The sequence below is a fragment of the Pan troglodytes genome, chromosome 7 (assembly GCF_028858775.2).
Source record: "Pan troglodytes isolate AG18354 chromosome 7, NHGRI_mPanTro3-v2.0_pri, whole genome shotgun sequence".
Lineage (NCBI taxonomy): Eukaryota > Metazoa > Chordata > Mammalia > Primates > Hominidae > Pan > Pan troglodytes.
The window spans coordinates 84,187,412-84,200,680 of record NC_072405.2 but is presented as its reverse complement, the minus strand read 5'-3'; the positions used below and the strand labels follow the sequence as shown (position 1 = coordinate 84,200,680).

At 32.9% G+C, this 13,269-nt stretch overlaps 1 protein-coding gene across 6 annotated transcripts in view; it reads right to left on the bottom strand.

Moving 5' to 3' along the window:
- HNF4G (hepatocyte nuclear factor 4 gamma) overlaps positions 1 to 13,269 on the bottom strand; it is a 155,235-nt gene that overhangs the window by 22,414 nt on the left and 119,552 nt on the right. For 5 of the 6 annotated variants that reach the window (XM_063817194.1, XM_009455530.4, XM_063817196.1 and 2 more), the window contains one exon: positions 437 to 605. In XM_063817194.1, coding sequence (XP_063673264.1) covers positions 437 to 582 — 146 coding nt within the window. In that variant the 5' untranslated portion in view covers positions 583 to 605. Of the gene's footprint in view, positions 1 to 436; positions 606 to 4,335; positions 4,548 to 13,269 lie in introns of those variants that run through there. The other variant, XM_528171.8, reaches the window with a different exon arrangement.

Sequence of the window (13,269 nt, the reverse complement as noted above, 5' to 3'; positions counted from 1 at the left end):
AAATACTCATATTAAAAAACCTTTTAAATGCAGATTTTAAAATGTTTAGAGGTATATGAACATGTGGTAAAATAATAAAGAAACACAAGGAAAAGATAACATGAAATGGCAATGGTAGTTACCTCTAGGAGACGAGGGAGAAAAAGTGACAGAGGAGGTGTCCATTAAAGGCTTCAACTATATTGGTCTAAGCTGGGTGGTGGGTAGGTGGATTTTTTATATACCTTCTGTAAGTCTAAAATGTTTCATAAAAAAAGAACACCTATGTGAATACATCCTGTGTACATACCCACACGTTTTTACTTGTACCGCAGTTTAGAGATTGTATTTATAGACTTACAGATATACGAAAACTCTGAATTTTCTTCTCTTACTTTTTGCGTGCCAAACTGAAACATCTGTAAAGATAACTTGCCTAAAAGGGCATTTAAAGTACCTGCAAGAATAAACGTGACTCTTACGAATGCTGCGTCTGAAGAAACCCTTGCACCCATCACAGCTGGATGCCCCATAGTGTTTTCCTGTTGCTCTGTCCCCACAGATAGCACACAGACAGTTGACACCGTTGTCTGTGGTATTCATACTTGTCTCTGGGGCAGAACTATCTGTCAATAAAAAAGGAAGATTACAGTTAGAGTTAGTACTATTTCCTGACTAAATTGTCCTACTAATTATTTATAGGCTCATAACACTCCATTCATTGGCTTCTTGGAGACCCCACACTGGTGCTTTCCTTTTAATCCCTGGCTGGCTGCTTCCGTTCTAAGCTCTCCTTTCTTATTTCTGAACATTTAACTTTGGGACACCATAGGGCTTAGTTCTCCAACTATGCTCTTTCCCAAGGGAAGTTTATCAGTTCCATGACAATAAATATTAGCTGTAGGATGAATAATTCCAATATTTTATCTCTAGCCCCGATGTCTCCCATGGGCATCAGCCTGAAATGCCCAAGCACCTATTGAAGAACTTCATTGTGAAATCTAATCAGAATTGTAAATTAACATATCCAAAACAAAAGTCTTTCATTTTTCCCCTAGAACTTGTTCTTCCTTCCTTCAGTCTCCCCTGTATCAGTCAATGGATCCATCCAGTTTCCCAGGGCCAATAATCTGTGAGTCTTTATTGTATTCTCTCCTTTATCTTTTATATCCAATCCCTTGGTAAGTCCATGTTTACAATACTTTTTATTTATTTATTTACTTAATTTTTTGAGCCTGAGTTCCCCCTGTTGCTCAGGCTAGAGTGTAGTGGTGCGATCTCGGCTCACTGCAACCTCTGCCTCCCAGGTTCAAGTGATTCCCATGCCTCAGCCTCCTGAGTAGCTGAGATTACAGACGTGTGTCACCATGCCAGGCTTATTTTTGTATTTTTAGTAGAGACGGAGTTTCACCATGTTGGCCAGGCTGTTCTTGAACCCCTGAACTCAGGCGGTCTGCCCACCTCAGCAGGCGGTCTGCCCACCTATAATCCCAAAGTGCTGAAATTATAGGCGTGAGCCACTGCGCCTGGCCTGAAATACATATTTAATTCACAACTTTTCGCTATGGACATCCTTATTCAATCAACCATCATCTTTCCTCTAGATTATGGCAACAGCCTGCTATCTAAGTTCTTTCCTTCCATTCTTGCTGCCCTACTGTTTGTTACCTCAAAGCCACCTAAGTGATATTGCAGTAAGTAATTCATATCATGTCACCCTCCGCATCCAACCCTGTCGTAACTAGATACAGAATAATGTCTAGGCATCTTCCCACAGCCTGTAAACCCTGCATGTCAAACCCCCCTAAAACTCCCCGAAATCTCTGATCCCAGTATCTGGTACCACTTTTCATTCAGTTCACTATTCTCCAGCAATACCGTTTTTTGTTTGTTTGTTTGTTTGTTTGTTTTCGTCGTCATTGAAGGCTACTCTCATCTCAGAACTTGTTCACCTGCTGTTCCTTCTGTCTGGAAAGAAAGTTCCTCCCTAAACATTTCTTTGAGCTAGCTACCAGGTTTCTGTTAAAGTCTCACATTTTGTGTGAAACCTTCTCTGAACACACATTTAAAAATGTCACCTCCCATCTGTCCTTCAAGTAGAACCTAGACCCCTGCTTATTTTAAGTATTATTATTATTTTTTGAGTCAGGGACTTGCTTTGTCACCCAGGCTGGACTGCAGTGGTGCAATCCTAGCTCACTGCAGCCTGGACCTCCTGAGCTCAAGCAATCCTCCCACCTCAGCCTCCTGAGTAGTTGGGGCTACAGGAGTACATCACCACATCCAGCTAGTTTTTATTTTTTTTTATTGTAGAGACAAGGTCTCACTATGTTGCCCAGGTTGGTCTTAAACTCTTGGGCTCAAGCGATCCTCCTGCCTTGGCCTCCCAAAGTGCTGGGACTATAGGTATGAGCCACCACACCTGGCCTTAGCTTTTTAAATGGCCTTAGTTTTTTATATAACTTTATTAGTGAAAAGTATATTCTGCATTGGTCTGCTCATTTATTACCCATCTTTACACACAGAATATAAGCCCCATGTTGGTAGAGAATTTATCTGTCTTATTTAGTCCTCTGTTTTCCAGCTTTTAGGATTATGCCCAGGATACAGTGGGTCATCTAATACATAATTCTGAAGGAATAATTATTTTTAAAATGTAGATATTTATAATAAAATGAATATTTCTTAAATGAGTTAATATTGTGGATTACATCTTGAAAAATCTATATGCATTTAAAAGATATTAAATATATATAATAAAACTTCATTATAAAATTGTATATTAACAACTGATTATTGTATAGCTAACAAAAGGATAATACTAAAGGTTGTCATGTCCTGATTATATTTTGTAACTTACATATATTCTACTTACTAATATTTCTGATTAGACAAATATTGTCATATATAATTTCATGAAGTAGAAAAAAATTTTAATGAGAATATGCTTAGGGTTAGTCATGTGACATAGGATTAAAATGCTAAACATTTTTCTTCTGGTAACATTAACAAAACAGATATTAACAATATGAAAGTTAGAACTGTTTGGAATTGATTGTATTCTGAGAGACTATATAGAAATATGAAAAATTCAACTCTTGCTTCAAGTTTAGTGCCATACTTACATATTGCTGACAACATTATTACAAACAAACAAGTTACACCACACTTTGGATATAGCCATACAAATTCGTTATTTCAGTATATTTGTTAAACACTTATAGTAAATAAGTGTTATGATTATGGCAAATATGTCCCTACCATTTCTTAATCATGAATGTTTTTTAAATTCAGGATTCTGATGAAATACTCTATTAAATATCTCTAGTCAAGTCTAAACATAAGGACAAAAAACAGTGATTTCCTGAAAGTTGCACTACAGGTTTATTTTAACTATAGTTGTGCTAAATTTTCAGAATTCACCTTTTGACTATTTTTTAAAATCCCCACTAATAAGGAACTGCTTATTAAAAATAGAACCAGAACACCAGTCATACAAATTATACAATACAGTAGAATAGTAAGATATCCTCAGTACAAGATATATTCTCAATCTTGCATTAAACACACACACACACACACACACACATTTTCCAAAGTATACATAATTACTCGATCTTAGGAGTTCTAACAGTTATAACATATTTTAAACAAGATTTTTTTTTACCGGGTATTAAGTCTAAATTCAAAGTCAATAGTAAGCTGTGTTACATAAAGACACAACCCCTAAACAACTCATGTCTTATTTAAAGTTAAAATGTTACAGTAATTAAATACCAACAGCTTTGTGCGGCTAAACATTAGCCTGTCAGGTGAGGTTATAATACAAGCTTTATTTCCTTTCATATTTGCGTTCAATGCAAAAACCTGATAGTAATTTTAAATGTAGTTTCTCATCACTAGCAATTGAGAACTGGAATTATAAGGAAAAGGGTAGACAATCAGTGAAACTCCCTAATGTTCTATGGAAACTTTGTTCCATAAGTCATTTTAAATATTGCTTAGAAAATATACTTTCACAGCCAATCTGCCAATATTACGTATTACTATGATTTACAGCAAATAAAATAACAGCTGAGACTACTCTTTTTACCTGTCTAACTGGCCCATGACAGAATTCTGACATTACTTTATTACACAAAACCATGCTTTTTCTACCTCTAACACAAAATAGCCACAGCATTATTAACTTAAATTTTGTAATGAAGTGCAAAAGCTCAGATTTGTGGCCTTAAAAGCAAGCCCTAAATTCTCCAGCAAAAAAAAACATTGAGCCACCAACTTTGGAAGCTCAGTCTTCTACCTTCTCCAATTATACTTACTTTTCTTTACATCTATAAACAGATGATAACTCACCATTTGAATTATATAGAATCTGCATAGTTTCAAACTCCAAAGTTGTGTAAGTTGGGTCCAAAACTTCACTGTAATTTGCCATGTCCATGTCCAGTATTGGTTCTGATACCCTCATCATTGATTTAGAAACACACATACAAGTGGCACCACAAGCCCAGAGTGCGTGATGAGTGTTTTGATGTGTTTTGCTTTCAATCTGTGAGTGCTAATCCAAAGTTAACTGTAACTGAGTGACTTAAGAGCTGCAATGGGAGGGGCTGTAAAACTGTAACCTTCTTCGGCAGGCCATATTCTGTTTATTTCTTCTTTTATGGCATATGAAAGCAATTCCTTGTGATAATCTTGGAATGCTTCATGGAATAGCCTTATCTGAAGTGCTTAGTGGACTAACATGATTTCCTAAATTGATTTCCAGTAGACAATAAATGAGATCATTAAGAGAAGGATTAAAAATAGAAAAGAAAATCTCATAGGTTTTAAACTGTAATAATAATGTGAGGTATCCCATTTAAGGAGCTGAAATCACATACCTCATATTCTGAAAAATGGGACTTACTTTACTGTTATAAATTTGGTAAATCAAGTCTGTAAGTTAACATTTCACATAAACACTTTACAATTTCAAGTTTTCTTAAATGTACAATAAAGCTACCTTTATTTTGGAATAAAGCAAATTTTGTAATTTGAAATGTGGGGAGTTATGACATACCCTGACAGCCCCCTAGGCGTAACCCTAATATGGCCTTTAACAATATTCTCTTTAATTATCTATTTATGGGCCTGTGTCCCAGCTATGCTAATAAACTTCTCAAGGGCAGAACCAGTACAGCTGCTAGTACATGGGAGGCATTTCAATAATTGTTTCGTGTATAATGTTTCATTTCTTTTGAATTCTGATGTCATTAAACTGAAATAAAATTATCCCTAAGGTGTAGATCTACATATTCCTGTCATCAACCCTCATCTATATAGCACAGTACATCTTCTGTGTGTATATTTGACAAGGAACATCTAGGGTTTGGGGAATATTTAGACAATAGTACTCATTCAATATATTTTACTTCTGAAAATATGTTTATTGATTCTATTTTCCAAGAAAGAATTCCAGCCCCATTTACATTATAAATTCAGAATGTCCTTTTCCACATTTGTTAAAGATTGCAGAAAAGTAATATTTCTTAACACCACAAACCTTATGAATACTCTGTCTTAGAAACTATTGTACTTTTCACCTGGGAAGGCTGGCCTCTTAAAGTACTCTAAACCATGTGACAAACTGTAAAGAAAATAGCTTAGAGTCAATTTAGCAGCCAGATTCACTAAATCAAACAGTGATCATTGGAATAGTCCTCTTGCCCTCATATTCTGTATACTCTTAATTGTGAAGATAATATGTTGGAATAAACTTTCTTTTTTGGCTTTCTTTAATGAAGACTAGACATAGGTTATTCAGTTTTTAGAGAAGTAGACAGAAGTGGTTTTTATTTGCGTGAAGTAGTCCTTATTTTAAATGAGTTAACAAACATTTCTTTTCTATAGGAACCAAAGGGATGAATTGTGCAGAGCCCACAAACTTTCTAATCTATGAAATAACTAACCAATACAGAGGGATGTCACTGACGGGAGTGTCCCAACAGAAGAAAAAGTAAAAAAGAAAAAGATGGAAAAAGCTCATTTATACATCTGGAAAACACTAAAAGAAATGTGGCTGTAGCTCAGGAGAACAATGCTGTCATAGTTTTGTCCTTCTACCCTAGTCTGTTCCCGCGGGTGACAGTACCGGATCCAGGCATTTGACTCTAAGGTGAAAGGGGCTACAGATGGATCTAAGCACAGATCTTCAAGTAGCAATTAGCAACTAATCAGAGCTGGCATTCAAGAAGAAACCTGTGCCCCATTCATGTTAGTTTACGTTATTTTCTTCATTTCATAGAGTAAGAACTCAAGAATTTCCAGAAGATATGGTAGATTTGAATAGCAAGCATATCTCCTCAAGTGGGTAGTCTTTGTAATGATATTCAGATGTAGAAACACCCATGGAATTCAGTCAGCCTCAGCCTAGCAAAAGAAGGGGTTTCTTTAGCTTTTCTCTGAAGAAGAGTACAAAGTACAGTGGAAGCCCTCTTTTCTTAAATTCTAGGACTCATAATTTACCCAACTGGTTAAGCAAACAAAATAATTAAAACAGAAAGTCATAAAAAGATATATCTTTACTTCATCTTATTTTACGTAGGGGGATATGGATGCTACTGTTTGTAAAACCAAGACCTTTTCATTGAGTAAGAATGCACGGATTGGGGTTCTTTACTAAATTTTTTTTTCAATAGTCTCATACATTGCCTTTGATTTCTAGTTTTTTATTTTTTAATGGAGAAAAAAGTTAAAGCCACCCATAAGTCAATCCAAAGCAAAAATTCTAGAACCCTTCTGGAATTTTAGTTTTTCAAAATATTGTCTAAACTTTAGTCAATTTGCTTTTATCTGCTTCCACAGTATTTCCCTTGGTTTTTATAGTGGAGGAAAAAAAAGTCTTTTGGCCAGGCACGGTGGCTCACGCCTGTAATCTCAGCACTTTGGGAGGCCAAGGCAAGTAGATTGCTTGAGCCCAGGAGTTTGAGACCAGCCTTGGCAACATGGCAAAACGCTATCTCTACTAAAAATACAAAAAAACTAGACGGGCGTGGTGGTGTGCACTTATAATCCCAACTACTCAGGAGGCTGAGGCAGGAGAATCGTTTGAACCTGGAAGGTGGAGGTTGCAGTGAGCCAAGATCATGCCACTGCAGTCCAGCCAGGAGGACAGAGTGAGACTTTGTTTCCAAAAAATAAAATAAAATAAAATAAAAGCCTTTTAATGCTCATGTTGCATTAGATTGCACAATTTTTAAAGAAATTGTGAAATGAAATAACAAGAACAAATGGCAATCATACACTAGGTAACAAATCCAAGTGACTCTTGATAAGTGTATAAAATTGGTAAGATGTGCCTACCCTGAAAACTAATTAGTATGATCTACAAAGGAAATTGAGTACTTTAGTTAATCCCAGGTTTTGGCTTCATGGAGATTAGAGGCTCCCTTATATAGATTTTAAATTGAAATAACTTGTGTTTATAAATTAACTTATATTCCTCTTTATAACCAATCTTCCTCTCTACTTCTAAAACTAGTTAAGCTACATTCAGAATATTTTTATTTATTTAAAGAGGAGAAGGGGAGAATGAAGAGGGAGGATGAGAAAGAAAAAAAATGTCACAGAGAAACAATTTAAGTTACAGTTAATTTTAGGTTTTTAGTTATGCATCATAATCAAAACAAACAGCATACTCTTAATACTAACTGTGTTTCCCATTCATTCCTGATTGTGGTGTTTTTATAACTCAATAAACATGTCTATGGCACAATTAAAAAAATGAAATTATTAAGTTGCATAAACCTTAGAAACGTGAAACAGTTACAGTGTTTTTTTATATATATTCACATTAAAATTCAGTTATTTTCAGCAAGGGGACTGATGGATATTAGCCAAGCAGCCTTTCATGATGGCTTCATCAAGTACTTTACATGGGTAAAGTCATTAAGGCTATATTAGATTAAGAGCTTAAGTAGTTAAAAATAAAACTGTATTAATTTTATGCCTAGGTGATAATAGAAGAAAATTATCCTTAAATAAATAAGACCTATGTTATTAAACCCTGCATTCAACAGAAATTTATGAGTGCTTTTAAGTTTACGTCTAAAGGTTAAATTGGGAAGCACATCATTTATACATAGTGTTTAATGTTTTATGTATACATCATTTATACAGTGTTTAATGTTTTTAATGTCTATACTATTTTATATATAAATATACATTTATACATAAAACAGTAATTTATAATAAGCAGCACACATTTTCTAAAGATATATAAATTTAATCTGTATCAAAAAATATAAATAAACTATGAACTACTGAAAATCTCTCTTAACATTGCTTTCCAGTATCTGTTCTCTAAACTGAGCAAAACATTACTTTCACTTAGTGAAATCTCATGTTTTGTAGACTAAGATGCGCCATCTTAGCTCTAGTTAGGTCAAACACTCCAGAGAGAATGACGACATTATTTGTAGATAAAAGGTTAATTTTAAATAGCACAACTAATTATCTTGAAAAATGTTTCTCCCAAGCAACTGGCATGTGAAATATTTAAATTTCTTTAGAGCAACATAACAAGCAGTGAAAACAGCATGGTGTTTAAAGAAGACAACCCAATCCACTATTGATTCTTCAAGATAATAGCAGAAACATTTCTATCTTATCTGGAAGACCATTAAGTCATTTAAATTGTTCCATACTTTATATTTGATTTAATCATTCTTACACAGCGTGATTTAAAATAGAAAGCAAGCTAATAAAATAAGGGTTATTTCCATAAAATAATTTTCATGAAAATAATTTGGAATGCTAATAACAATATAAAAACATTTTATTGTAAAATAGAGTTAAGAAAATTTGTTTTTTAAACTTATTTCTTTGAGATTATTTTTCACTAGCAAAAGCACTACATATCAATCTCCAAAGCACATCTATAGTTCTTGTTTTTTTCATATTCTACTTTTCAAGTATGAAGATTACACAAATGAGATCACTAAAAGCTAAATGAAGAAGAATAACAATCTAAATCAACCCAGTGTATTTTTCAGTGTAAGCAGGAAACCATTAAGCGAAGAACTCTACCCAACATAAATGACTTTTTAATTCAAAGCAAAGCCACCTTTTGTTTCTCAAAAAGGATCTCAATTAAAAAAAAAAACATCATATTTCCTTGCTGCCACTGTCCTAATCTAACCATTCTTCATCTTTTGAAATAGAAATCTTGTATTTTCTTCTTCCTAATTTTGATGGGGGAAAACAAGTAAATTCACAAATCACAACAAACAAAGATGGGTATTTTAATATTTAAGGCAAGTCACTACCATGTATATACAAAGAAGTTTGAAATTGCCTCTTATGATGGGATTCTATTTCCAAAGAGCTTTATACATTTTTTTCCTAAAGCCCAGATTATGTGTAATTTTTAGATAAACAAAAATTATTTTTTCTTATCTCTTTCCTTTGTTGTTCAGTTTAGATCTATGCAATCGCATTAACTCATTAACACATTTAAACCGAAGTTATTATAACATGTAAAAATTCTAATTTTGATATTATTTTTGAAACATGTTCCTGTCCTTGATTTGTTGAAAATTTTAAAAATTTAAACTGAACTTCTATAGCTTTGCTTACATAGTTTTATTATAATAATACAGCTTTGCTTACAGTTTTATATATAATAAAATTCTATAGCTCATTTCTCAATTCATATTGATTTTCAATTCACAAAATGTAGTCCAAGGAACCAATTTTAAATCTTTATCACATCACTACTAAAAAATGCCATTTGACAGTAAAATCTAAAGAAAGTTGACAGAAATACATAAGCACCTTGTGAAATAGCAGAATTTGTTTAGAAAGATGCTACTATATTCTTTCTAGTATTTATGGTTTACCTGAACTATTTATATTTATTTTATTTGCACATTAAAACACTACGTTATTTAAAACTAGTTATACAAATAAATGTAAAGTCCAAAACTAAGGAAGAGTAAAAACTATCGTTATTAAATCAGTTACTGTTAGGATAGACAAAATGATGATTGCACAGCTCTCAGCTAAATGTAACCAAGAAAATGCTCTGAGTAAAAAAAGCTTAGAGGTGATATAAGAAATCTGCATATATTAAACCTACCTTCAAGGTTAGCTGCCTTATGATTCAAAGCAGACTCTCCTTTTCAGAAGATAAGGAGCTGATTAGCACTAAATTATTAACTGGAATGTAGATTATACTGGTAAGGAAACTGAAGTGTGGATATAAGGAACATGTTAGGATTTGACAGTCACTATTTCTGCATTTAGTTTTTACAATGGGTATTATCATTGTTGCTACTGCAAACTCAGCAAAGCTAGTCAGAATATTTAAGATTGTGGTGGCATTTTGAAACCAAAATTGCTGTATTATGCAAAATGAAGGGAAGGAAGTTATCAGTTTGGGCCAGTACCTATTGCAAATCTGTTCTGAAGAGGTATAATGTTTAAGAAAAATAGCAGCAGTTTCACTATGCTGAGTGCAATTTAGACTTGAACATTTTAATGAACTATAATGTACTATAATGAACATACACTTTAGCATCTGGAAACCAGATAAATAAATAAACATATAAATAAGAGAGTTTCTCCATATAAAATACAATAATAGATTATATGTTCAGTCAAGTAGTCAAGAACTGCTCAAAATTCCTCTTTAAAGCTTTCTTAGATACATATGGAGAACAACATTTTAATGTGATATTTGATTGAGATAAAAGTAAACAATATTTGCATCTCCATTTAATAGAGGTAGGTGTATAACTGGCTCAACTGAAATGTTAAATATTTCACCTCCTTTTTGATAAATGTATTTTTAGAAAATAGTGTTGGTTGATTTCTCAAAAATACCATAAGGAACTTTTTTTTGGTTCAAGAATATAGGACATAATTAAAATAATATTAATAGTAAGCATATGAATATAATATGAACTAAACATAGTGGGTAAAGTGGTGGCTTTTGTAACACAATCTATTATCACTCTCAAGTAAGAAACCTGGAATTGTTTAATGCCAACTTGTATATTAGGCCAATGATTCAAAAATTCTGGTGCACATTACAATTATCTGGAGGACTTTTGAAGAACCCCCAAGGTTCAAGTTGCATCAGACACGAATTAAATCAGAAAGTCTGGAGGTAGAAGCTGGTATCAGTGTTTTAAAAACTCTTTAGGTGATTCCAATGTGCAGCAAAATCTGAGAACTACTGCTTTAAGAAGCAAGTTCTATGAAGGCAAAGACCTTCTATTTTCTATTTACTGTTTTGTCTGCAGTTCCTAGAATACTGTATGTCACCCAGGAAATGCTCCACAAATACTTACTGAAAGTGTGAATAAAATACATATGCAAATAATAAACTTTGAAGTGTATAGCATTTACACTGAGTACATGAGTACATTTTATGTGTCAAATGCTTTTCTAGTGACTGGGTATTTCTACATGAAAAAATAGAGAAAAATCCCTGCCCTCATGGAGCTTATAATCAAGTAATCATGATAAAATAATGATCATGATGATAATGATGAAGACTTATATCTGTATAAAGAGACAAATAGCTGAACCATTGTTTTTCTACAGGATCCATGAAGCTGGACTGAGAAATAGAGTTATTATCCTATACATTTAGACTTCTGCAACAGAACAAATTTATTGGTTTACAGCTAGAGGTGTAGCCCTGATACTGTCTGACTCTTGAATGCCTGTCATAATTTACACTGTAGTTTAGTCATGGGTATTTCAGTGGGAAGTTGCAAAATATACATATAGGATTACTAGCCTGGGGCTAGTCTAAACAGGAAGAAAATCTTATTCCATTTTTGATACAGTCTCCTGTATATGATTGCATATGTGCCTCATGTTACCAATGCTGACTTTCCAGAGCACAAAGAACATTCTTCTCTTACCCCATTCACTTCCACTCTAGGTGTAAATTTAAGAGGTAATGTTTGGGAAGCATGATTCAATGTGGTATAAAAAGTAAGCACTGGAATAGAAGGTGCCCACATAAATAAAATTTTAAAAATATACCAAAACTCAACATTGAACATATTTCTAAATGGCGATGTATTAAGATCATTTCCCTTAATCTAGAACTACTACCAGAGTATGCAATCTCACCAGTACTAATCATTATTATTTTTTATGTTCTAGTATTTACAATAGGGAAAGAAAAAATAATTGGTATAAATCTTCGAAAATGATATGAAAATAACATTTTAGAAAATAATCAGCCAGAAATGAAAACAATAATTAAGATTCAATTTCTTATATGTAAAAACTAGTATTATAAAAATAGCTCTTCTCTCAAAATAACATATGCAGTTCCAAGTACAAAGCCAGCTACAAGAGGAATTTATTTATTTATTTTTGATGAGGTAGAGGGGTTTTTAGATGTTATGACTTCAAACTCATGTTAAAGAATAAAAATTTTAAAATAGCCAAAAGTTCTAAATGAAAGAATAGTGAAGATGATCTTATCTGATATGCAAACATAATATAAAGCCATTATAATAAAAACAGAATAGTTGTGTTTAAGAATAAATAGTATCCGGAGATAAAAGAGAAATTCCAATTTATTTGGTGTATATGGCAAATGAATACAGTTGTCTTTTAGTATCCATATGGGGCAGTTTCAGTAACCCTGTGGATACCAAAATCCTCAGATGCTCATTTTGTATCAAATGGCATAGTATTTGCATATAATCTATGCACATCCTTTTGTATACTTCAAATTATCTTTAGAGTACTTATAATACCTAATACAATGTAGATGCTACATAGTCATCATTATTATTTATTTGTATTATTTTATTATTTTTCATTTATTTATTTTTGAAAATACCTTCAGTCCGTGGTGAAATCTGTGATTATGAAACCCATAGATATGAAGGGCTGACTGTATAATATAAAAGTGTTTAAGTTCAGTGTGAAAAAGGGATATTTCATCCAAATAATTATTTTGATATTTTATTATCCTAGATAAAGGTAAGTTGGACTCATATCGCACCACAGAGAAAAATACTTAGATAGTGGAAAGATAAGATGTCAAAGTCCTTTAACCTCTATATTTTGTAAATGTAATTTTTATCAATTCTAACCTCTTGTATTGAAATGCTAAATTTGACTGCTGATACTTGGAATTGAGTTTTGCCATATGTCTAGGAATGCATCTTTTAATTTTATTTTTTCATAATCCTTCATGGAACTTGATGAGCTCTTTCTATCTGTACTTAACATTTCTTCATCAAGAGAGAATTCTTCTATTACATTTTT